Source organism: Corylus avellana, chromosome ca5 (assembly GCF_901000735.1).
Source record: "Corylus avellana chromosome ca5, CavTom2PMs-1.0".
Lineage (NCBI taxonomy): Eukaryota > Viridiplantae > Streptophyta > Magnoliopsida > Fagales > Betulaceae > Corylus > Corylus avellana.
The window spans coordinates 32121398-32148893 of record NC_081545.1 but is presented as its reverse complement, the minus strand read 5'-3'; the positions used below and the strand labels follow the sequence as shown (position 1 = coordinate 32148893).

The window sequence follows — 27496 nt, the reverse complement described above, 5'->3', positions numbered from 1 at the left end:
AAAAAGCAAGAAGAATGATTAAAAATGAAAATTATTTAATTAAATATTTGAATATAAAAAAACCCCGACCTAAGTTTGTCGTCTCGTTTCAGCTGGCCATGCAGCATGCCATGCAAGTATACTATAATCTCATAGCCACAAGTTCATCTTTTCAACTTTTCATTACCGTATCAGGATTCTGGAACATGACTAAGAAGACATACAAATAGATACAAAAAGTTGATAAATCCATGGATTGATGGTCTTAACAATCATCTCTATGGCATGCATTTTACAATCAAGCTACAAGCATACATTTGGCATGCAAAAAGATTTTTCTACAAAGAAAAAGAATGCCATATCATATGCCCCCTTTCACACCAAGATTGGTTTCGGATTTATAGTGCATCACAATTTAGATACAAGATATATTAACCATTGACTAACTCGAAGCTTGTAATTTCTACAAGAAAGCATGTGATATACAAGAAGAAACTCATTAATATTAGCATATAATCTTTTTTGTCAAAATTTAGGCATAATGAAACTAAATACAAGTTCAAAGAGTTGGTGAGAAGACTCCTTTATCCTCTGCAGCTGGAGCTTCTATTCCAGATTCAAGCCTCTTGAAAACCAGCTTTTGTTGGGGGAGCTGGCCATTAGAAAATGCTGTGACTTCAGTGTCTATTAACACCGTCTCTTCATCCTTAAACTCTCCTCTTAAGATGCCCTTTGCGAGTTCATTTTCAACATTCTGTTGAATCACTCGCTTGACTGGCCTAGCACCATAGTTTGGGTCATACCCAAGATCTCCAAGTAGCTGAACAGCTGCTTCGGTCACCTGAATTTTTATCTTCCGGTCTGCAAGCCTCTTTTGTACTCGTCCCAACTGCAAAATACATGCACGCACAAAGTAAGCTTTTGAAGTTGTTCCCAAAAAAAATAAATTGCGTTTAAGAGGCCTAAAAGTGCTTTTAATACTCAAAAAGTCTGTTTAAAAAAAAAAATACTCGTTCGGTAAAAAAAATTTAAAAATGTTTTAAAGGTTCAAAAAGCCTAACAATTGTCAAAACACACTTTTAACAAAAGTTTAAAAATGAAGTTTTGCCCAAAAGCTCTTTTTGACTTAAAAACTTTATTTCTCAAACACGATCTAAAACAAGTTTCCTCAAAGTCAGTTCAAAGAGACCAAGATCTTGGTTTGGCATGCTTGTATAAATGATTGTATGAAGGTCCAACAAATATCGTGACAAGACCCCAATGCACATACAAACATGCACATCCTATTCACTGAGTGGAACCATTTATTAGTCTTGATCCCATTAATCAGCTGACTAAGATCCATTAAATGAAACCTAAACTAGCCCAAAATATTTGAAGGATCCCTGACTCCTTGGATCTCTGACACTCCACTGGGAATAGGAAAGTGTATGCTCACAATTCAGTATAGACATCAAAAAGATGATACAATCCTCATTCCCAATGCCTTTAGCCTGATGGCATCCACGGCTCCACCCCCATAAGTATGGGGTGGCAGAGTTCAGAAATTCTATTACCTTGGATGTGTGAGCAAAGTTGACAATTGAAAAAACAAAAATCATTCCCATAATAAATTATAATTCAAGGAAGTGCTTGCAGAAGAAAATAATTGTTAAGCCAAGGAAGCATCATTCTAGAGAAAGTTACCTGTAACTTGACGATGGTGTTTATCTGATCGCGGTCCAGAGGTTGGAAAACTATGTACTCGTCAACCCGGTTCATAAACTCAGGACGAAAGATTGATCTTGCAGCATCCAATACCCGCTGCTTAATGGTTTCGTATCCTAATTCCTTTGGTGAGACATCATCATCTGTGTTGAGTATATACTGTGAACCCACATTTGATGTCATAATTATGACAGTGTTTGTAAAACTCACAGTGCGACCCTGGGAATCAGTTACTCTCCCATCATCTAAAATCTGAAGGAACACATTGAAAACATCAGAATGGGCCTTCTCTATCTCGTCAAAGAGAATGACTGCATATGGCCTTCTTCGAACTGTCTCTGTCAGCTGTCCACCTTCCTCATATCCCACATAACCAGGTGGGGCCCCAATTAATCTTGAAACTGCATGCTTTTCCATGTATTCACTCATATCAATTCTAACAAGAGCTTCTTCTGTGTTGAACAAGTATGAAGCAAGTGCCTTGGCTAGTTCTGTCTTTCCAACACCGGTGGGACCCATGAACATGAAACTAGCAATTGGGCGGCGTGGATCTGAGAGACCAGCTCGAGATCGCTGAATAGCCTCAGCTACCGCTTTCACGGCAGGATCTTGGCCCACAACGCGTTTATGCAGCTCTTCCTCCAAATGTAATAGCTTCTCCCTTTCTGATTGTTGGAGCTTGGAAACAGGGATACCCGTCCATTTACTAACAATTTCAGCAATATCGCTTCCAGTAACTTCCTCTCTCAGCATGGACTTTCCAGATTTCATATATTCGACCAACTCTTTTTCTGCACTTCCAAGTTGTCGCTGCAAAGAGTTGAGGCTCCCATACTTCAGTTCAGCAGCACGATTAAGATCATACTCACGTTCAGCCTGCTGGATCTCAAGATTTACTCTGTCAATCTGTATAAATGAACAGAAAAGTTAGTCAAATAGAAATCCTTATACTTCATTATTTATAACCAATTTCCACAGTCTATTTTCGAAATCAATTGATTTAACTAAGAAATTAGGAAGCTTACATCCACTTACAAACTTTGTTTCACCTTTGACACAACAAACATATATTATAAGAAAGAAACTATTGACATTAAAAACAAGTACATTACAAACATACCTCTTCTTTGATTGACTGAATGCGGGTCATGACAGACTTTTCATGCTCCCACTGTTCAGTCAGCTGGGCTTGCTTCTCCTTGAGGATAGACAACTCAGCTTCAATCCGATACAACCTATCTTTGGAAGCTCTATCTGTATCATTTTTGAGAGAAAGCCTCTCCATCTCCAGCTTCAACACCGAACGGTTGATCTCATCAAGGACAGTTGGTTTTGAAGTAATTTCCATTTTCAGTTTGGCAGCTGCTTCATCAACTAGGTCAATAGCTGCAATTTGAAAGTATATTAGCTCTCAACTACACATAGATCTTAACATTAATAGGAAAAACCAGTATTTCTTAAGCTATGGGCTACAAAACTTTTCAGAACCTTACACCCCAGCTGTTAATTGAAGAAAACTAAATCAAAAACAACTTCCATGGACGTGTGACATACGTCTGCCATTTCCAAGTGCCAAGTATACGGAAATCTAACTAACACACTAGTTTTTCAACATAACACGAACCTTTCAAATGTTGTGTTGTGTGATTTATTATTACCTTTATCGGGTAAAAATCGGCCACTGATGTAACGGTCTGAAAGAATTGCAGCTTCCACAAGTGCACTGTCAGAAATGCGGACTCCATGATGTAGCTCATATCTTTCACGTAGTCCCCGTAGTATAGAAATGGTATCTTCAACCGTAGGTTGATCAACATAAACTTGCTGAAAACGACGCTCCAATGCTGGGTCTTTCTCAATATACTTGCGATATTCATTCAGGGTTGTTGCACCAATACAACGCAACTCTCCTCGACCAAGCATAGGCTTCAACAGATTGCCTGCATCCATTGCACCATTTGTGGCACCTGAAAGCAAAATCAGAGATTTGGGTCAAAATCAGCATTTTCATTCTTCACTATGTTTCATGTCCACATACTAGGAACTACGACAATCTACTGTCAAATTCAATGTGGAGAATGAAAATTTCTATGTAGAATTAATCACAAACGGCATAGAAGGGGTCAGTTCTTGTAAGTTAGTATAACTTTATTGGGGACCAATAGAAAGAAAAATGCTTCTTGAAATAGAAATAACAAAGATTATGAAAGCTGCATTGGATAGCTTTTTCCGTATTTAAAAATCAGACATTTGAAAATAATTTACTAAGCATATCACCTGCACCAACAACTGTATGAATCTCATCAATGAAGAGTACAATTTGGCCATCTGATTCTGTAACTTCCTTGAGTACAGCCTTCAGCCTATCCTCAAATTCTCCCCGATATTTTGCCCCAGCAATGAGGGAACCCATGTCAAGTGATATTAGCTGTAACAAGAGACAGTAGGTCAGATCAATATCCAGACTTCACCAATCATATGCACAGATTAGCACATTTGTGCCAATGGATATAGCACACACCTTACGATTCATTAGAGCCTGAGGTACGTCACCTTGAACAATTCTTTGAGCAAGCCTGTTGAAGAAGGTACATTAAGATTAACACGCACAAACACAAAGTAATGGCGAGGATACGTGCCCAAAGGCAAGCCTTTGGACAAGACAAATAATTCAATCCAGTTTCCTATAAAAACTTCTAAATAGAGACAAGGCTCTAGCTTTGACTAAGGGCTTACCCTTCAGAAATCGCCGTTTTCCCCACACCAGGCTCTCCAATTAGGACAGGATTGTTCTTTGTTCTCCTGGAAAGAATCTGGATGCACCTGCGTATTTCATCATCTCTTCCTATCACTGGGTCAAGCTTTCCTGCTTTTGCCATGGCTGTCAAATCTTTTCCATATTTTTCCAGTGCTTCATACTTCCCCTCGGGATCTGTAGTAAATTCAATGTGTACCTCGCTTAAGCATTAAGCACAATTTTTTTTTTTTTGCATAACTATGTTAAGTACATGAAATAAAAAGATTATCAAAGCACCAAATACACTCTGAAGGTTCGATACATAAAGATATTAGAAAAGAATCAAACATGGAAAAGATCCTTCTTCCACCAAGATAAATCAAACAATGACTTTCTTTTTTCCCAAACACAAAATTAAAAAATAAACAAAAAACAGATGAAAACATTACAATATAGTATAAATGCATACAAACTGAACTTTTTCAGCAAACAACAAGAAAATATTTTGAATCATCTAGTGGTTCCAACTCAATTCACGGCCTACTAGCCTGGACATAACAAAATCCACCAAAATGTTGAAGAGACCACAAAAAGGCAGACAAATTGCATCATGCACAATAATCAATGTAACTATGCGTGGTATGCAAAAAGGCTTTTTTAGTTCTACTATGGTTTTCCTAGCTTCGATTTCAATCACTTGCGTGCACGCACACACTAGCAAAAACACACACACACACACACACTGCAGTCTAAAAATTATCGAAAAATGCAAAAGAGTTTTTAAAGTTCTTTTATTGTTTTCCTAGCTTCGCCTTGAATCACTTGCATGCATGCACACACAAAAACACATGCACGTATACACGTTTCTAAATGAAAATTTTAAATAAAATAAAAGGAAAGAAAGAAAGAAGAACATTATTTAACCTTGGTCGATAACTGATTGGTGTCCCCTTATAGCTTCTATTGCAGATTTTAAAGTTTGCAGTGATATTTGAAAATCTCTAAATAATTGCTTCCCAAATCGTTGATCTTGTACGAAACCAAGAACCAAATGCTCAACAGAAATAAATGAGTCCCCATACTCCTTCTTGTATTCCCTGGCTCGCTGAACCAAGGCTTCCAAATCACGTCCTAACATTGAACCAGCTGATTCACCAAGAACCTATTGCAATTGAACAGAGACAGAAATAAGCCTATTACCTTCTCAGCATAAAGACCATGGACAATAAAAAGATCCAATGGACACTATCATGCTAGCATGTGCTGAATCTTTTGTATATCATGTCTGTACTTATTCATATGAGGGCTGTGGTCAATATGAATTTGGAAAATATAAGCCTTTTGGTGTCCAAACAATATCTGAGTCTTCAAACAGTGTGCACATGAAATGCATCTACTACTAAAGTTTGATAATCAAAAGTGAGCAAGTACACCCATTTCCAAGATGGAAACGCTTTCACCAACAGAAGAACCAAAACTAGTAACAGAATTTATAGCCAATCAACATGAATGTCAAAGCATAAGTTCACCGAATTCATTAGTTAGAGTCACAGCCAGACGCCAAAGTATATCAAGAGATGCAAAACTATGATATTTTAGGAATTACCTTTGGTTGGCGTTGGATGAACTTATCAGTGGCCTCTAGAAGGCGGGTATTGTCAACTCCAACCTTGGAGAAAATCCGTCGAGCAAGCCCGTTCTTCTGTTCTAACAGGGCCTTCATCAAATGCTCTGTCTCCACTATTTGATGCTTGTTCTCTTTCGCAACTTCTGGCGATGAAACAATCCCTTGCCATGCCAAATCCGTAAACTCTTGTTGGGTTATCTATCATTATATCAAAACCAAACATTAATCAAATTACAGCAAATACATCACTTACCCATGCTTCAACTAAACTCGATTTAGCATTCTTGTGACCAATATATATATATATATATATATATATATATATGCAAATAGCATAAACAAAGCAATCGAGAAAATTTCCAACATAGCCTTTAAGATACAGTCAGAGCCAGAATTATTCCTAGCAATGACTTAAAATTAAAACATGTATACAACAAATCATACCTGTACAACAAAGAAAAAAACCATTAAAAGGAGGTGGCCCAATTACCCCAATAAACGTTAGCATTGATCAGTGAAAGAAAGTGACTCAATTAACAAACAAAAACGAACATTATCTCAATGCTATTGCTGCAAATAATAACAAAAATTCAATCCAAAATCTTTTTTTTGTTTAGCTAAATGAAAATAAACAAGGCTTACCCTTCCACTTGAAGCATCACAGCGAATAACAAGCTGCCGCGAAGGCCGACCGAATCTCTGAAACCCCTTTGGAAACACACCGTTTCTGCTCAGTTGCAGCTGTTTCAAGGCCTTTAGCGATCTGGGTTTGGCAGGAAAGAAGCTCATCCGCGGTGGCTGAGCGAACAGAGCATTCCTATTGCAACAATCGGTCCGAACCGACCGCGAAAGACCGAGACTCACCCCGGAGAACGACGTCGTTGAGGATGCCATAGCAGGAGCGCTGGCGGATGGAGCTTAGGGAATTAACCGGATGAAAGAAATGTCAGTGGCGAAGGACCTGGAGGGGATTTAAAGAAAAAAAAGGTGGAAGCTTTGCGTGGGAATGTGACAAATGTTCCAGAATCGAGAGTGCTCTCGCAGGTTTCAGAAGTGAGAACTGTAAAACCCAGCGCGAGTGTTCGTGAAACATCGCGAGCTTTGTTGGGATGCGCAGGGTTCGTAGGATCTGCCACGTAGGGGAGTTTGGATATGACAGAGAAAGGATCTCTCTTATTGGGGCCCCCACCTACGCTCTTGACTCACCAGGACCTCCTATACTCTATTTCTACGCAAATTTGTATAGTCCCATGAATATTTCGTGTATTTTAATACACATAGTTTAAAATTCAATTAAATTTGGGTAATTTATGTCAACAAAAAAAAAAAAAAAATTATATTGTAAGTGTACGGGATTTAGTGATCGGAGGCAACTCTCATATAATTTAATAAGTAATCTTGAATTCAATGCGTGCAACTGGATTACTCCAACTATCTCGGATGGCTTTGGTGACCATCTTGATAGCTCAAAAGGTGCTTGGGAGTATTGCAATCACAGCCTCACCCCCAAATGGTGGTCGACCACTCTGAAGAGTCCGAACTACCCCAACATATATTTTTTTTCTTTAAAAGCTTAGCTGGAAAGATTTAGACCATTCATAACTATATGGATCTTAAGAATTGTAGGGACTTCGATCGAGTGATTGAGCGGAGGCAAATGAAATAATTTATAGTACTAGCCGTTCATGTTTTTGTACTACAATTCACAAGATCTTGCATTAGATATTTCATTGAGTAATGCTACACATATAATTATTTTACAACTTTTGACACTATCTACTAAACAAAACCATTTGTACATTCCCACCACGTATTAACACGTATCAACAGTTATAAAATAATTGGAGATTTACCATTTCTCTATTTCATTATAATTGATATCATTGACTATCACAATTACCTATTAATGGGTCTTCTTTTGTAATTTTTAACACCGTGTAAATAGCAAATGTATAAGTTAACGTGGTTTTCTTAATGACTATACTCCTTTCGATTATTTTTTAATTAGCTCAACACTTTTGCTTGATTGCAACTTGATACCTACTTATTTTCTTATCATGAATATTTTTATTCTTTTGGTTATTACGTGGCATGATGACCTTTTACTTTAAACACTTTTATCATTATTTTGATCATTTCAAGGGAATTTTTCAAATTTGATTGAAAAGGGTTATGATCCAAGTGGAGAAGATATTGCAGAAAAGTCCAAGATTTAAATTCTAATAAAGCAATCTGGTTGATTGTTGTAGGAATATAATTGTGATGAACAGATATCTCCATTTTAAAAATATTTGTAAATAACGTGGTATTATGTACCCCGTTATATATGCGAAATAAAATCTTACTCATAAAATGGTTATTCTCTATTTCACTTTGGATCGATATAAAATTATTATTATTATTATTTTTTATGACAAAAAACTTTCATAATAAATCATTTGCAGGCAATTCTAAGGGGCAAAGTGTATCTGCCTATGCATAAAAGTGGAAGCTCAAAGAAAATTTGACCTTAAAATTCCTAGCATTGCTCATTATGTTAGCTTTACAGCTGCCTCAGAATTTTGCTTTGGGAAGACAGAATATAGAGTTTTCAGATCTGCTCCAAGCATCCCTTTCTAAAATTTGTAATTGTTAGAAATTTGTCGAATTAAAAATTTTATACCGGCACCCTTCCTTGGATAAAGTTTTTCCGTAAGTTCTTTTAACCCAGTTTATTAAACTTACATGTGTCCAAAATTACATGTAATTCTCACGTACATTTTAACCGAACATATAATTCTTACGTGCATACGAAAATCACGGGCATTTGTAACGCATGTTAGTTTAATAAAATGAGAAAGAAGAATTACACATGAGAAAACTTTATCCCCTCCTTTTATCCTCCAACAATCTCTGAGAAAATTCAACACCTAGAATTCCTAGAACTGCTCATTGCATACCACGTGGCTGATCACAAAATTTTGCATTGGGCAGGCAGACAAAGAGCCTAGATTTCTCAGATCTGCCTCTTCATCCCTTTAAAAATTTCTTACATGGTCCAAAGTCTAGCTAGAATTTTGTGGGATTTAAAATTTATTTTAAGGATATGCCTTTTGATCTTCAAACAAAACAACCACTTGGTTTATTTGAGGATGAGGTCATCCTTCAGAATTCAGAGAAAATAAATTAAGAAAGAGCATCTCACATTTAAAAGATGATAAACTAATATCAATTCTTATGTGAAAGATCAGTTTTTCCTTCTGACATCCAAACGACCTTTTAGTAATTTTTATTTTTATTTTTTCAACATTCGAATGAAGCCAAACAGAGGATCAAGGAGATCCTTTACAGAATCACAGAAGAGAATTTTTGGAGGAAGACAGCTGGGAGAATACACCCAAACAATGTAAGGAAAATGCTTCTTTTTGTTATTTGGGTGAAGTACACAATGATGATCATCCTGTATCAAGTCAGTCAAAAGCTCTATCTCTTTTCATTAGGGCAAAATATGGGCTCAAACATGAAATTTTGATGATTTTTTTTTTCTTTCTTTGATGAATGGCCTCAAACATCAAGTTACAATACCAAGTCATAATTTGAAACTGTTAATGAGGTGAAACAAACTTAAAATGTAATATTCTGAGCAAAATGCGTAAGGTAACTAAATATGCCATGGAGATGTGATTTCATTATAACATAACCCATATATTTCACAATGAACAAAATATACCAAATGCATGGAAAGGCAAAAGCCATATGAGGAAATCATTAACCTGCAAAGAAACATGACTCATGATAAATGTGCATAATTCCGCATCAATCAGCAAGCCACCAACTCTCATTATCTTACCACCTCCAACAATCTTTACCTGTAGTTGAAATGGGAAACACACACCCAAAAAAGGGGGAAACACTTAAGAGCCTGAATGATATTAGTAATAGTATAATCCTACCAACCAAAAAAGAAAAAGAAAAAAAGAAGAAGAAAGAATTATCCATACCCACCTAATAATAATATAACCTCCACCATTCAAACTGCAAATCATAATATAACACACATGCACTTGCTCTGCTCTGGTTTGTTTGCTCCTTTCTTTTCTGTTCAATTAGAGGAAGATACACATTTTATCAAACAGGTAGAAGTACTAAAACAGAATAAACTCTTGAAGTTGGGGAAAGGGCCAGAGCAGTTGGGTAGATGGATATACATAATTGGCCTTTGTTTAAGAAGTCGCAGTAATTGAAGTGCATTGACTGATATAACCATAAATATTTATGATCATATTAAAATATGGAATCAGTAGAATGGAGCAGTTAAAGTGATAACCAAAAAGAAAAAAACCAAAACAGAAGAATATGTTTCTATCTCCAACAAAGCAACCTAAGAGGCAAAGGAATAATATGTCTGCCATTGTAAGAATCTGAAATTATTTTTGGAATGTCTCAGGAACTCTTTACCTTTCTCCGAAGAAGGCTGTTGAACAACAACATGCATAGTCGTAACTCCGCCAGGGATGTCACACAATGGGCTCCGGCACTCCCCCAGTGTTCTGTTGTTCTCCAATATTTTTCCTGCACTTATTAACTTGACGTCTTTCACTGTCCTTGGACCATTCTCCTTCTCTAAAAAAATCAGAATATCATGTTTAAATATCTTGGACAACATTAGATAGCAAGGAATTTCCAGCTCATATAAGAACAAAGTTCAAAAGAAGAGGTTATGTTACACATAATAACCAAGAAAGAGCAGACATAAAAGATAATGGAATCTGAGACCTAAAGACTGTCAATTTTAGTGTTACTAACTCATGCTATCAAGTGCTCTTGGACCATGCTTAAAATTGATGTTCTCATTATCTCATTTATCAAATGAAATTTCCAGTGAAAACTTAGTGACCATTACCCAAGTATGATTTGTCTTTTTATTGCCATCAAAATAAGGCCTGTCAACAGGAAATCTGCATCTTCTTGATCATTACCCAATGTGTAATTAACAGCTACAGTGGGCAGCTGGCATAAACCCTGCATTTTCCAGGAACTGCCAGTGCATTTCAGACCAACTTAACTTAAATACGAAAAAACAACTAGCTGCTCCCATTGGTTCTTATTTCTATGTCATAAAGCTTAATCTTTTTGAGGAAGGCACTAAATCAAGAAAACGCAACAAAATCACTAAAAGTTATAGAGAAAGAGCATGTCAGGCGGAACATCTAAAAGTATAACTAACAAGAATTCTCTTCCTATGTATGAGGCTAGTTGGTTCATATCATTATGCCACCTTCAAGTTCCCTACCGTGCATGCAGTTAAAGTTTCTCAGAAACCGAATACTTAAATTTCCAATAATTGCCACCTTCAATGCAATGATAGTAAGTACATGGGATTAAATATAACATATTTATACCACTTTACACTATACACTTTTAACACCCGTAGGACAGATGTTTCATGTAAATGAAAGTATCCATCGTGTGTCAACCAGAGCACTCGGGAGTCGGAACAAGTCCATAATGTGCTCTCCAGTAAGTCTAAGTAGTAGCCTTGAGAGGACACAACATAGAATCGATGGTAGGATATTGCATAGGGACACTACCTTCAGCAGTCTGTCGCGACTGCGGTGATTGTGAAATTGTATGTTATAGCTCGACTCCAAAAGATGGTCTGTGAATTAAAAGGCAATTTGATGCACTATGGAAGAATTGAATACCTTCCTACATTCCAATCCTGGAACTCGGACAGATGGAACACAAAACAAAGCAAAGCTTCTTAACCATTATAACAATAGATATTCAGATCCCACTCAAAAGCATAACCACAATTTTCATAGTTGCCACAATATGTTTCCCAATAAAGAACTATGAAAAGCTGAAAGCTTGCCAACGGTGATAACTATGGAATGAAATCAAACAAAAAGAAGAAAGAAACAAGATAACCAACCTTTGGGCCACTGAGCAAGAATACTTTCCTTCAAGGTTGCAACACTTGCTGCAACGGGAAAGCTTTTGGGGCCAATATCTGATCCATCAGTCAACCTAAACTTGATCTCTAATTGATCTTGTACCCCGGCCATCTTCAAAGATCTAAGACACAATTAGAATTTCTTCACTTGGGCCTTCCCCAGACAAATCAATACGTCAATTCGGCTCGCTATGAGGAATTAATAGCCCACTGAACAACTTGAATTGCCTCGCGGACATAAAGATTTCATCAAATTCTCACTCGGATATTCTGCAACCAGAATTACCAAAGAATAAAAGAACAGCAGATTGAATTGGCTTAGTATAACAAACAAGTCAAAGCATTCTGGAACTGAAAACTAAATACAAAAGAGAAACACTAAAAAAAAAAAGGATATGTATTTGAAATGGGAATTCCAGTTTCTAGCAATGAAAATCATCAACAAATATACCCATCTGGGTCTATCCAAAAATAGAATAAAATTCAGTCCAATACCTTGATACCAAGGCTGAAGCACAACACTAGGAAAAGCAAGAAGAATCACAGTGATGTCCCCCACACACACACACAATCTCTAAAAGCTAGTATTCAGCAGGACAAAAAAAACCCACAAATCTCTAAAATCAACTAAAATATTCATCTTGCTCAGCTCCAAATCAGTCAGAAACCAAAAGAAACAATCAAAAAATAAAAAAACAAAATAAAACCTTGATGGGTCGTCTTACTTGGCTCAGAAACTGATCAGGGTCATCCTCTTTTTCAGTAGCTTCTGGTTTAGAAATCCAAGCAAAGGAAGAAGAAGAAGAAGAAGAAGCCCGAGAAGGCTCTAATATTAATATTAAAAGTCAGAAGAAGAGATCAAACAAGTTCCCACGAACGAGGCCGTTTCGGAGTATTCAAAGTCTTCTAAATCTGTGGTCAATGACTCCATTCTTTGCCTTCTTCCAATCTTCTTGTGGCCATGGAAATGGACAGCTTTTGAGATCTTTTTATTTTAAACAGTGACCCTTTTCCTAACTTGCAATGTCACGAACGGTAACGAGACCAAATTTTGTATCTCACGTGGACGCCCAATTTCTGTGTAAGCAGCAAGCACAGTCCTACAGACCAAATTTTCTCCTCCTTTTTTTTTTCTAAAAAAAAAAAAAAAACTATTTTGTATTCCCAAATCATTTAAAAGTTGATTTTTTTTGTGACCCTTATTAATTTAAAGACCAATTCTAATGGTCACATCATCTCAGTTGTATAATAATAATATAACTGTCTATTTTCTGCGATTTTGTTTAAAATTACATTTTTTCCCTATGAAATTGCAAGGTCAAATACACTCTAAATAACATTACTCATCCTAAATTATGCATATTATTGATGAGAAAGTCTATATAGCATACTCACATTTCATCGTTATTTTACCATGTTGACATAGGTTTGTCAGTTTACCTTTGATTTTTTTAATTAAAATTAAGTTAAAGGTGAATTAACAATGCTATTTAGACTTAATGGACGACGGTGGGATGTGTTGCATATAACATTACTCTTTATTGATTTTAATGTAGATGGTTGATAGTTGAAGATATTTTGGTTTGAAATAAATGATATGATCAATTGCTCATGCTTAATGTCAATAGTTCTTAAGGGCTTGTAGCTCAATCACACCTCATAAAGTAAAAATCACTAGATTGAATCATTCTTCTCTTTTTTCCTTAAACGGATATGTAAAAAATAAATAAATTCAATAAGATCATCTCATTATCCTTTCCCATCATGAGATTTTCAAGAAATAATTAAGAATAATTTATTCATAAACGTTCGCCATTAAACTCCCACAAATTACAAACTTCTATAACATAGTTTGAGATTTTTTTTTTTTTTTTTTTTTTTTTTTTTTTGAAAAGACATAGTTTGAGACTTTGAGGCACCAAAAGGGTGGCGTAATATTATATTAATAGTATAATAATATTATTTGTTTTGAATAAAGTGAGGTATATGTTCAACCAAACATATATAAGCTACATAAGCACTTATGCTTTAGGGTATGCATAGGAGTAACTCATGCAAAGTCATACCTTCAAAACCTTATTTTCCCTCTAACTTTACCTAACCATGCTAGGTAATATAAAATTTTTCCAATCAACTTTATTAAATTATATTTGTCATATGATTCTCATATGTAATTTAGAAAATATATGTGAAAATTATATGCTTTGTTAAAAGTACATGTAAGAATTAAAAATGCTTCTAAACATGTTCTAAAAATATATGTTAGTTTAATAAACTAAATTAAATAAACTTCTTCCAACCCTATTTATAAGAAATTTTTATTCTTTTTTATAACTTCATTTTCAATTTGTTGCGCCGCTGACAACCTGTATCCAAGGAAGAGCCGTTGTGACAAGGTTGTATGTGAATGACCAAAAAATTAGACATAAAGAAATTGGAGAACACCCACTCATAACAAAGTTCATTTTGATGATCTTGGTAATGGAAGTGCATGTTCTTTCATACTTGATTGGATGTTGCAGCTGATAAAAGCCAAGAACCATTCAGATTCTGCGTTGAGGCTTTGGAAGAATCAATCAATTGCTATTATATGACAATGCAACCAAGTGACACTAAGCTAATGTTAATCATGCAAATTAATTATTGACAAAATGATAGTATATATTATAGTGGTATTAAAGAAAGAAAGAAAGAAAAATGCCAATGGGTCCACAATCAAATGTGAAGTCTTAAGCATAAGGAAGCTGCATGCACCTCGAAAGATCAGAATTACCAAATTCAGTTGAGCGATACTAGGAATATTAGGTAAATTTGAATGGGTTTCTTGTCATCACCAACTCACCAAATTCCATGAATAAGAATCTTCAAATTTAAAATGTCATTGTGAGTTGGCAATAACCAAATATTTCTTTGAGCAGTCGATAGCATTAATGGCGTGAAAAACCAGAGAGAACTCAAAACTCTACTTAAATTCCTGTACAATGCAATGTAAAGATTGAGACGTCTAAACTTGCAAGAATAAGATGAGTGGATGAAGTTTTTCTTTAACCCAACCTATTAAATTGACATCCATTCCTAGAACATGTAAGAATCATATGCTCTAAAGACATATGCCGATTTATATTAAAAAATATATATGTAAAAATCATATGCTTAAAGGAGGGATCCAATAATTAGTCATGGCCAGTAAAAATCTGATGTCTGATCTTTAAAGTAAGTACACCATTAAAATGGCCAAGGGGGTGGGGGGGATCTAGAAAAGAAACCACAGGGCAAGAATGAGCCTCAGCAATTGCTTCTTTTGAAAGAAATCATGAACAGATTCTTGGGTACCCACAAAAAAAAAAACATTTAGAAACCATCATAAACCAGAAAGATGCAAGAAGTTCGGAAAAAGAATTTTCTGCACATTTCAATTGTCTCTCGTGAACGTACATAAACAAATTACCGATATGTTTAACCTAAGAAAAAGTTCTTCCTTGAATATGATCTGTAACAAAGCAATCTCATGACCTACCCTAAGATTCACCATCATGATATCATCAAATGAAAGGGGAAAAAATGGGTACTAACAAAAATGAAAACAACAAAGGAAAAAAGAAAGGAAAAAAAATGAAGGGAAATTAACATTCCCGGGCTAATAATTGGGGAGCCTCACAGAAGATCTGTCCTAGCCTTCGTCTTCCTTGCACCAATCAAGATGACGGCATTAACATCAGTACCTTCTTGTATATTTGTTCACTTTATTTCATATTATGCTCTAAGAAATCAGGCAAGAAGAAGACTCCCCTGACGGAAGACCAATTATAGTTATCCTTTTTCTCAACCAAAAAATAAAGGACGGATTGCTATGTTACAGATTGAAAGAATGAATCACATGCCGTGCTAGTGGTGGCAGTCCTTGTCTGCAACAATACCGGGATGACAGTCAATCTGGACCGTGAAAGATTTGCCCTTTTGGCCAATTTTCTGCTTGTCTTCTCAAATATATCTTGACAAGAATTTCGATCCACAAAAGACTTAATAGTAAACCTGTATCACTTGGGTCTTTTCCTGCCCCTCTCTGTTTAGAGCTCCACTAGTTGGTCGACTAAGATTCCAAGATGTGGCAGTTCTTTATAAAATCATTGGAGTAATTGACGTACTTGGTCCAAAATGGTCGGAGATGCTCAAAGCCAATCTGCAGCCATGGTTTTGACTGGCCATTGTAGTGGATAACTGCAGCCCTTTTGACACTATCAATGTTGGTGCTATTCTGATAACCCAAGCCGAGCATGTGCCACGACGGGTCAATAGGATGAACATGACCTCTAAATGCAATCAAAGCGGGTGGTAAGGTTCCAAGCTTCCACATTGTCAAATTTGACTTCAGATTCTGCCACAGAAAAACCCAGAATCAAAGTTAAATGATGGCACCACACCTGTTATTTACTTAAACACTAAGATGTAAAATTGCGAACTCTATGAAATCCAATCAACAATGAACTCTCACAGAAAAGCAATGAACTTTTAAAATTTCAGTATTGAATAAAATTCAGGTCCATGTTGAAACATCAGAGTTCATTAATACGTTGTCATCCCACCAGAATTTTTCCGCGTGAAGGGGTTATATAACAGGTCAAAAGCTTAAAATTTTCATCATCTAAGTGAATTCAAAGCAAACTTAACTGACATTTTGCGAAATCCAGACAAAAAGTTCTTAAGTTGACTGTGAAAGGATGCACCCTAAACTGTATTAATTATATATCTTCGAAAACATCACCCAGGGAAAAGCTTCATCTATCCACTAACCCCAGAGCCTAAAAGGAGCATATAACAAGGTTAGGGTCACCTCAATGGATAAGGAATGAAAGCAATTAGATTAAGTTTCAGATGGAAATTTTTTGGCATAGACACTCCTGCAGATAGATGATATTCTATTTCCGAGTGTCAATGTTTTCAGTTCCTTCATCATGCACACTTAAAAATACATAATAGGAGGGGAGAATGCAACATGTATGTATAAACAAAAGTATAAAAGTTTGTAAGTAAAACTGAATACTTCATTTACCTCTCTAAGCCAAGAATGGTATGTTTCTCTTATATTTGTCTTCCTCCAAGCACGAAGATCAAATATATTCATACCATAAGCCCATGCGCATTCATCAGGGTCCAAATTATTTGCTACGAGGGGATGGGAAAAATTGAAGTAGTTCCTGAAATGCTTAGACATTACCCAGTCATCTTCACCTTTACAAGTTTGAACGGCTCCATTAACCTTTCCTCCAAGGTCAATTTCCCAAAGTGGAGACAAATCACGCTGAATCACGATATCATCATCTAAAAAGACCACCTTGTGAAGGTTTGGAAAGAGCTGTTCCATATGCATGATCAGCATACTTATTTACGAATAAAAAAGAAAACAAAAGGTGAAAGAAAGAGAGTGAATTTTATCCAAAACAAAAATAAAATAAACCATTGTCAGGGGTGTGACATATCTTTTTCTATATTCCAAGTGTACACGGATTGCCAAAGATACTACTTCTACAATTGATAGGTCACCTGGTGATTTAGACTACTTGCCCTTTCTCAAGGACAAAAATGAAAGCCTTTCAATTCACTCCCAGTTATCTCTTACATGAAGCTTACCCAGAGCCCTGGGCAGCACCTATTTTCAAATAGAGCCGAGTGCAGAAGTATTTAAGATACAAATTACCCCAACATAACAACCCCACCCAAGTCAGGCCCTAGAAGAAATAAATTTGCTTCCCTTATAAATAACTATCTATCCTAAGAATTCCTTTTTCCATACTTGTCTCCCATCTTATTTCATAGTTCATTGGACATAGTAATTCACACATAAGCCAGACAAATTCAGTAATTCGATGTCATCCTGTCAATACAAACTCAAAAATCATTCTGAAGCGATCAAATTTTCTTCTAGATTTTACAATGCTTAAATATAGTTGGATCGCACAAAACTGATAGGTGCCAGCCCAAGTCATGTGAATACCTTTTTTATCCAAGAAGATGAAGTTCTTGACCATTGCCAATGAGATAAGTTTGTCATCAATAATGAGAAATAGGGGTTTACAGGTGTCACTAATATCAGGGTTACGGGGAGGAAGGAGAGAAAATTTGGACCAGATTTCTACCTTAGGGGCAATCAGAGTAACCATTCAAAGCATAAACTCCCTATGATATCAAACATCCGCATTATTTATCATTGTTACTTTTTATCTTGAATAAGCTAACATTATCATATTATAGGTCTCCAGAATTATAGATCTCCAGAAACCACATACGGGAAAAGAACAGTCTCAAGTTACATGTAATTACCTCTGGTAAATATATGCGGAGATGGTTGAGTAAGGATATATACTTTGGACTTCTAGCTTGCAATTTTGAAGCAAACGTTCGTGGAGTTGTGTCACTGAGATTGGCCCCTGCAACATGATTACCATGGTAGTAATTCCGGATCCCATTTTGGTTCTCTACAGCTTCAAGCACAGGAACATTTTCTCTTGTTAACCAGTCAAACTGGTGAACGCCTTTCACTTCAACAATAGCTGGGGAGACAGGGTTCAACGCAAACCATGAGTGCATACCCGCATAAGTTTTCTTGTCAGTGATGACATGGAAGACAATTTTTTCAGGTTTTAGGGATGACTGGACAGTAGAAGCAACAACAACTGAAGCAGCCAAAATGTTATCTGTTGACAGGATAAAGTGATGATAAGAGTTGTCTGAAAGCAAAGGGAGAAACTCTGGAGGAGGCAATTGTTTACGCGCATGGGCATTTGAGGAATATTCATCAGTCAAACGAAGAGAGAGACAGTGGATCCCTTTTGGAATGGAACTTGCTGCGAAGTGTTTGTTCATCAGCTCCGCAAATTTAGACTCCCTAATCTCCCTTTCAAATTTCTCCATCTGTGCAAATAAACATAATATCAGTTGAAATTGTGCTAAAATATTAAGAATTTTTTTTTTTTTTTGGGGGGGGGGGAAGGAAAAGGGTGTTTAAAAGGTGCTCTGTCTCTCTCTCTCTCTCTCTCATCTTTTAAATATAAGCTTCCTTGTACACATTTTTAATAAGAATAAAAGGGAATAAACAACGAAGAACAAACATAGACAACAGAAAGTTTCTCTAAAAAGAGATATAAAGCAAGACAAATAAGTGGGGGAAAGTGAGGGAGAGGGCTAAAGCAAAAAAGAAAGATAAAGGCAATTGTAAAAGGAAATCCCCAAAGAACAACAGATAATCAAAACGCCCCACTTTAGGTATGAGGGAACTTAAATCCATCCTAGCCTTTTACCCTCCTAAGGCCCCAGGACAATGCTAGCAGCTTCAGCCATACTAATATTCATCCACCATGCCCTCCTGAAGGATACAAACAGATTTGGTACGGGAAAAATATTTACTAACAATCTGACCAAGATGTCAAAAGCGAACCATCTAAGTCCAGTTTATATGCTCTGAAGTGGATAATCTAAAAATATCAATCATCAGGTTTAAGCTAGATGAAAAGAATCTACCATTGCATGGTCCCAAAATTCATTAAGCTCCTTATAAGGAGACAAAAGGACATCAGGACATAACCCAAAAACAGACCATCAGTCAGGAATATTGGAAACAAAACGATTTACAGGCTACAAGCCCAAAACCCAAATAATAGGCAATGTGCAAAACTCTATTGGTTTAACAAATGTCTTTAATTGACTAACATTCACCAAGAAACAAGCAAAAATGGGCAATCAACTCAAAAGGGGTAAAGCTTGCAGTAGAGAGCTCAGGACATAACCAACTTAAGTGTCCTATACTACTTAAATGTCCTATACTGCCTTAGAATCAGACAATTCACAACAAGGAGATGTGAAGAAACACAGGGCAAAATAATAACAGTGACAAATTCATTCTAACCAAAGAGATCTCCGATTTCCTTGAATGCATCTAACACAAGACACTATCTGCGCTTTTACTAAGCAAAGAGACCCACAGAGAAGAGAAAAGGTCTTCATAACAGTTTTACCGACTAAACTAACACTATGAAAGAATCCCAAACAAGTAACAAGCTCACCAAGATAAGCATCAAAGAATGTATATTGTAAAATTTTTGGCTGAAGATAACTAACATGAAACAATAAAAGGAGATGGAAAACAAAAATCCAACAGCAATAAACTTTGTATCAACATTTCATATCCACATTTAAGAGTGGGTATGGACCGATAGGCTGAGCCCAAAAGATATGGGATAAAAGCAAAAGACCACATGTGAACTGAATTGAAACTAAGTAGGAGCAAATAGAAGGTCAACCGAGATCAACAGCAAAGAAAAACACCTAGGTTGCATTATCTTGATTTAAGTATTCATTACGAGTGAGGGATTCAAGATTTATAACTAGCAACTACATCATGAAGCCAAATTCATGTCTTGGTACCTAAATAATCATTTAAAAACCCAAAACCAAACATAAAGATCAACAATGTGCAAAGAGTACCTCTGAAATCTCTTTTTGCACATTAACAGAAGCTACATAAGTTCACTAAACAAGGTGATACTAGGGGGAAAATGTACTTTATCAACATATTTGTGGGCATTCCTTTGTTGTTGATAAATGTTAATGTATCAATTAGGGGAAATTACTTATCTGACCTCAGGGTTTGTAGTTGTACCAAATTGATTCTTGGAGTACCCAAAATTCAGTCCAGAAGGATCATTGTCGTCTAGCCATTTAATGGAGAAACCATTAGATGCATGGGTGAATCCATGTCACAACTAATTGTCCGATTAACACATAGCATAGCTGATGACTCACACTTATCATGTGTTTTAAGGAGTGTTTTTGTTTTAGGTTTGAAAAAGTGTTAAGATGCGACATAAACGTGAAAATTGTTTTGGGCTTTTAGGAGTGTTTTATGTTTGGGTTATTTGTTAATGTTTTTGTTTTAAAAAGATAAAACAAAAGACAGAAAATAAAAACATTAACAAATGGGGCCAAATTTTTTTTTTTCAAAAAATGGCCACCCCTCACTTGATGAGGGACAGTTGGCCAACCCTCACAAGGGGTGGCCTCCCCTCATAGAGGGACCGCCTACCGCCCCTCAATTTTTTTTGTTTACATTATTTTTTAATTTGGAGATAAAGCTGTAATTTTACAACGCCAGCAAGTAAGTAATCAATTATGCTACACGTCAATTGGTGATTAGTTATGCCATGGATCCATGTGCGCATCTAATAACTTTCGTTAAATTTCTAGACGACAGGGATTATGTTGGACAGATAGCTTACCCCAAGGCTCTTCACAATATTTTTGTACCCCAAGGATCAAAAAAGTAACTTTTTCTATTAATTAAATTCACCATCAACTTAAGTTTTTGGTCAACTTGGTAATTTAGCATGATATCAAAATAGTAATCCTAAATTTGAATCTTGACTCCATAATTTATTTTATATTTCAATAAACTATTACACATGTTAAGTCTCAATTGTTGACAAGAGGGGCTGTAAAGTATTAATTCAATTCACCATTTTCTATCAGTTTAAACTTTTATGATAATTGGAGATTTAACAATAAACAACTATCAAGGAACCCTACATATTAAGATAAATGGAAGAGGTTGAAAGCCACAATGGCTTAGCCAATCTCAATTTTAGACAAAGCCACAATGGCCTAACAGTAACAGCATATAAGTAGAACTAAGAGATTTGCTCGGCTGGGCCATGAGGCATTCTATGACAGAAAAAATGTAATGCAGAATTTATGTTGCAAGAACCTAGCCACTGATTATGTCATTGGATTTCTATAATGACAGATACATTTGAACAGTGATGAAACTGTGAAGTAGCTTGAGACAAGGACCAATTAGGGAACTCAAGATTTCTTCAGCATGAAATAGTGAAATTATGCTTCTTACTCGAAAACTTTGTAAGGCTCAGGTTTATATAGTGATACATATCCTTGAACTACGATGAAACTGTGAAATAGCTTGAGACACATCGAAACACCAAACACTCTCCAAGGGTTCCTTTCTTCTGTCAAAAAGCCTTAACCAATTAAAATTTCTTCCCTATTATTTATAACTGCTTTCTTAATCCCCAAATCTACTGAAAACAAAGAAAGAAGTCCAGAAAGATTACTATGGTAGTCACCACTAAAGAGTATAAATCATCAAGATGTGTTTCTGACCGGAAGCAGGCAAAAAAATACAGTATCATAGTTTTAGGATGTCGGAATCCTTTCTTTCTTTTTTTCTTCTTTTCTTTTCTATTTTGACCAAGAGTATAGAAATTGAGACATGAACTCAAAAGTAGAACAAAGGAATTTATTTTCAAGAACACTGTGATCAAGTATGCAAAACACATCCACTTAACTTTCATTTGAATCATGGAAGTAGGGTCAAATAAAAAAAGGCTACTAGGGTCAAATATAAACACATTCTTTTTTGCAGACAATTCATAAGGCTACTGGGTCAAATACAGAAAGGAAAGACAGAATTTTACTTCAGACAGAAGATGCTGAAATTATGTTTTTTTAATCCTTTGGATGTCCACTAAAATCAGAACCTGATGATCATGATATGGGGGTATGGAACAGGGGAACCTTTTCATCAACTTCACTCCATCCTTTTTTCTTCGGTGTAATCTCAATAATTAATGAAAATGAATACCATTAGAGGAGACTGTCCCAAATAAAGGCTGGGATGTAGCGCAGGGGAAGCAACCTAATACATTTCAAAAACTCTCTCCTAACAATAATATACTATCTGAACACATATATATTTCTGTCACATGGAACATACCATTGCCCTTAACACGAAAGCAAAGGTCCTTGCATCATACTGGCTGTTCTTCATTTCGGAAACAAGTTGACTAAATGAATCCGGCAGCTTTAGACCATGCGGGATTTCCTCAGTGTTCACTTGGTTAAGGATGCTGTAAAACTCTTTAACCAGTTTCTGCTTCGTCATCGCCACCACCACAACAACAATCCAGCATAAGTTAATAACATAAGCATTGTAGACTTAAAAGGCCAATTGAAAATCTTCATTGCAGATAGTTATTATGTAATTACTGTATCAAGAAAAAGTTACTTACCCCTGAATCATCACCCCTGCCAAGAAACCTTGGTCCCAACCGCCTGCCTAAACAATCTGAAGCACAGAAGGCAAGAATGAATTCATAGGTCCACCATTAACACTATGATATTAAAAAAAAAAAAAAAAAAAACCTCTTAATACCCTGACCTAACTAACATACGGATACTACAAGCAGGCCAGAGAAAGTACACACAACGTAACTACACAAGCATTCATAATCCATCCTACATAGACAAATACATATTTTGTGAAATAATAAAGAAGAGGCAAAATTGAAAAAATGAATTATGAAAGAATCAAATTTTTACTGTCAACTGTCAGCATATAATAAAGTTCAAGGTCACCCTTGAAATAGATATCTTGAGATAATTTAATTAATCAATTTACAATCAGCAATACAACAGAGAAAATCATAGTGTATTCATGACAACAAAATGAACAATTTAATTCAAAAATTAAGGTCACAAACTGCTTGAAAATGCATAAATAATATGTAAATTCCGTGACAGGAAAGAACAATGGTCATCCAAATAATATGATTCCCATATTTTACAAATATATCAATTCTCAGTACATGCTAGAATTCAATCTAACAAAATAATAGAAACTCAGAAAAGAGATGAACCAACATAAATTGCCAACAGTATCAAATTATGGGATGAACCGATTTTGATTACACCATACCAGAACTTAATAAACAGAATTCAATTTAAATCAATTCAACCCAATTAACAAACCATTGGAGCTCAATTAGACATGGAAATTCACCAATAAGCATTGGAACAAAAACCAAATCCAAGCCGATCAATAAACTAATTGGATTCAGCTACACAAATCAACATCACAAATAATCACCATTTAAGCCATACGCCAGAACCCATTTCAATCCGATCAATTAACAAAACCAATCAGATTCAGCTGCCCACATTTACATGACAAAACATGGGCATTAAACCAAAATCCAAGTCGACCCAATCAATTTTAAAAAGTCAGATTCAGCTGCAGAAACCAATATCACAGATAATCACCGCATGGGCATATTAGAATAACCCAATTCACACCAAGATCTATAACATTCAATCGCAACCAAACCAAATACGTAAACGAATAGCCCCAAAAATTGAGAATGCAAATGAATGAAAAGTCGATAAAATAGAGTACCAAATGTGGAGCACTTGTTGACACCTTCAAGGGTTACAACAGCAGTGAGAATGAAGACAAAGGGCAACAAGAAAGCGAGGATCAGAATGGTGTGGAAGAGGGTCCTATAGGAAAAGTGGCGAGCTGCGACCTTGATCTTCATCAAATCAATAAACCCATTGCTGCTGGAGATCGTGATGCTTCTCATGCTAGGCGAGAAGTGAAGCTGCATCGTCGTCTGTGCAGCCCCACCAGCACACGAAAGGCCACTACTACACTCCTACCAATACCAAACTTGACGCGATTCGATGCACCCACCTTCGGAAATGGTCCGAAAATCCCCACCATCAGATCCCAGCCCACGCCCACAATGACTCCGACCGAATTCAGATCTGTTTCTCTGGGTTTTTCCGCTCAAGACTCTTCTTCTTGTTGGTCTTTTATAAGACCGCATTGGAGATTGGCAAACGGGCTTTCGAGGACTCAATCACTGATTTGAACCAGCCAGCCGAATTGGATTCCTGCTGTTCCAGCTCCCATCGATCAAAGAGAGTGTTTCACACACGAGCGATAGAGACGCAGGGGAAGAGAGAGAAAAATTTGGGTTTTTCCTTCCTTTCTTTCTTTATTTTTTGGGTGCTTTTCCTTTCTTTCTTAGAATGTGAAGAGCTTTTTCATTGGTGGATCGCCGTCCGATCCAATATATTTCGTTTTCCCACAAATTTAATTAAATGTTAAAAAATAGAAATCAATATATATAACATCATAATAATTATAATAATATAAATTCAAAGCTCTTGAGTCAAAACCGTGTTCAGTTTAGAGAGAGAGAATCAGAGATGACTGGGCTAGAGAGAAGAGAGAGAGACAGAAACTTGTGGTTGGGGTCTTTGACCTTGAGGTTGGGATAGAGGAAGGACAAGGAAAGTGGGAGGTGTGCGATTTTGAAGCTAAACTTGGATTTCTCCTATGTTTATGGACAAGCAAAGGGGATTATGTGGATAAGAGGGATGGTAACTTTTTTTTACTTTTTTTTTTCTTTTTTATTTCATGTTTTTGGGAGGAAGGAAAAGTTTGTAAGGGTTAAGGTATTGGGGTCAAAGATTTTTCTATATTTGGACGTATTTGGGATACTAGAATAGGGATCATAGCTTCATTGCTTGGGGGGAGATGGGCAATCTTGGAATTTGGATCATGCAATTGTTCGCTTTGGGACGGCCAATTGAGAGATAACTCTCGTAAAACTCACTTATTTAGACAAGTGTTCGAACAGTCTAAGTCATGTTCGAACAAGTAGGCCTCATTAGAGCTCTCTCTTAAATATTGGTCTGAATTGCTCAAATTGCTTGTAATTTGAGCAGGCAATTGCAAAGACACGATCGTTGATCCATATAAAAGAGTCTAAGCTATTTAAAATAATAATAATATTTTCTTCATTCCAATTCCATGTTAAAATGTTGATGGTGACACTCAACTAATGCATGGGATAGTTGGCTCAAAGCAAGAAAAACAATTAATATAGCTCTTAAATATTTGACAATGAAGGTTACATTCATATATTGATCCCAATTAACTATGGTAGGCCTAATAATTACTCTTTTATTTGATCCCAATTAACTTTCAGGGGAGTTTAAGGGACAAATCAAGGCTTTACTACTTGCATGAATGAGTTCATTCTCTTTTCATTTTATGAGATTGATTGTGAAAGCAAGTAATCTTCAGTGTCACTTCACAACTATGGCTTTTTCACATTGTATCTCCTCTTCACTAGCATCTCATAGATTTCCTTTTTCTTTTCTTTTTTCCTTTGTTATCAGGTAGAATCAAGATTGAAGACCCACATTTTGGCATCAGCATTTAATTTTCAGAGCCTATCCACCTTTTGATTGCCTAGTTTTTCAGTTGCATAAACCCAGTTTTTAGTGTATCATTGATGAGGTAGCCAGCATCCTTTTGCTATCTGGACCAATTAACAACTATATAGGCCTGCCTGTCTAACTCCCTTGCCAGGAATTTAATCAGCACTGGTGCAAATAATTGGACTATGATGGGGCTATTATCAATTTTGTTCAACTAAAAAAGAAAAACAGACTAGAAAATTTCTTAGGCAATGGGGTCTCTGCTTTCCTTTCCCCTGCACTGTCAATAATCTTTTAGGCAATGGGATAAGAGTAAGAAGAGTAAGCAATGAAAGAAAAGGTTGGTTCCACAAGATGGTATAAAAAGTAAATAAATTCATCTGATGTGCAAGCTTGTTTCTTCTTGCAACCTCCACATGGGAGAAGTTTGATTCTTAATGCCACAGCTCCAAAAGGTCATATGCTGGGTGGTCACTCGTGGGCCATTGGACTTTTTTTGTGGGGTGTAAACCAACGTTGAGTGTTGGTGGCATGTTGCAATTTGCAAATGCCAACTTCATTGCCATTTCTGTTGCTGATTTCTATGAATGTTAGAAAGCTCTGCATTCTTATTAACCATAAATATCTGATACACTGTTTTGCAGTGCATTATGTACAGTCTCTTTGTCTAAGCAGTCACTAGCAGCAAACACCATGAGATGCCTAAAAAGTATTTGTCAATTTCAGATCATTTCTCTCTTTTTTATTTATTTATTTATTTTTGCCTTTTTCCTTATTAGTGAACTAAATGGTCCGTTTAGATTTACGATTTCAAAATGTGGGTAATTTTTTAAAAACGTAGTCTCTACAATATATTTTATACAATTTGGTTTAGAGTCACACGAAATCGCAATGTCAAACTCACTTTTATATTAGATTTTCAGCTTAACTTTTGCGAATGAATAGCGAGGTAATATTGGGGTTATCCCACATCGGTTGTGGAGTGGGCTGATGGTCAGTTTATAAGTGTGAGAAAAATCATCACCTCTTGAGCTAGTTTTTTGAGTTGAGAGAGACCAAAAATCACCCAACATTAGTATCAGAGCCTAGGCTCAACCAACAAATCTCGGCCCAATAGTCTATGGAAAAAACGGGTTGTCGCTGCTCCGACCTAGGGCCTGATGTGTGAGAAAATGATTGTTGGGGTTATCCCACATCGGTTGTGAAAGGAGCTGATAGTCACTTTATAAGTGTGAGGGAAAGCCTCGTATCTTGAACTATATTTTTTGGGTTGAGAGAGGCCCAAAACCACCAAATTGAAACTACTTAAGAAATTAGGCATATGGGACTCAACAAGAATTAAACTTATTCACACTAGTTTGATATTCTTCCATTTAGATGCTTCCCAGCTGAGTTAGGTATATTTTAAACCAATTGAAGTCAATGATTCAACTAT

At 36.2% G+C, this 27496-nt stretch overlaps 3 protein-coding genes across 4 annotated transcripts; all 3 read right to left on the bottom strand.

Moving 5' to 3' along the window:
• Positions 1–408: 408 nt before the first annotated feature.
• LOC132180795 (chaperone protein ClpB3, chloroplastic) lies at positions 409–7151 on the bottom strand. The gene is made up of 10 exons (XM_059593750.1): positions 6693–7151; positions 6030–6248; positions 5348–5585; positions 4423–4618; positions 4208–4262; positions 3964–4114; positions 3345–3653; positions 2807–3072; positions 1666–2592; positions 409–868 (listed from the first exon to the last, which is right to left on the bottom strand). Exons 1-10 carry the CDS (start codon positions 6942–6944, stop codon positions 539–541), a joined length of 2943 nt encoding a protein of 980 aa, XP_059449733.1. The 5' UTR covers positions 6945–7151; the 3' UTR covers positions 409–538.
• A 2483-nt stretch (positions 7152–9634) lies between these two features.
• Positions 9635–13105, bottom strand: LOC132181463 (membrane-anchored ubiquitin-fold protein 2). Of its 2 annotated transcripts, none has more exons than XM_059594696.1 (5): positions 12693–13105; positions 11965–12255; positions 10488–10652; positions 10035–10127; positions 9635–9898 (listed from the first exon to the last, which is right to left on the bottom strand). In XM_059594696.1, exons 2-4 carry the CDS (start codon positions 12095–12097, stop codon positions 10072–10074), a joined length of 354 nt encoding a protein of 117 aa, XP_059450679.1. In that variant the 5' UTR covers positions 12098–12255; positions 12693–13105; the 3' UTR covers positions 9635–9898; positions 10035–10071. The 2 variants fall into 2 exon arrangements, with proteins under 2 accessions (XP_059450679.1, XP_059450678.1); XM_059594695.1 differs by having other exon boundaries at positions 12711–13105.
• Positions 13106–15377: 2272 nt separating this feature from the next.
• LOC132181232 (probable galacturonosyltransferase 14) lies at positions 15378–25016 on the bottom strand. The gene is made up of 6 exons (XM_059594355.1): positions 24224–25016; positions 23061–23116; positions 22766–22921; positions 18304–18894; positions 17036–17338; positions 15378–16360 (listed from the first exon to the last, which is right to left on the bottom strand). The coding sequence occupies exons 1-6, from the start codon at positions 24432–24434 to the stop codon at positions 16076–16078; spliced, it is 1602 nt and encodes a 533-aa protein (XP_059450338.1). The 5' UTR covers positions 24435–25016; the 3' UTR covers positions 15378–16075.
• Between the last annotated feature and the right edge of the window lie 2480 nt (positions 25017–27496).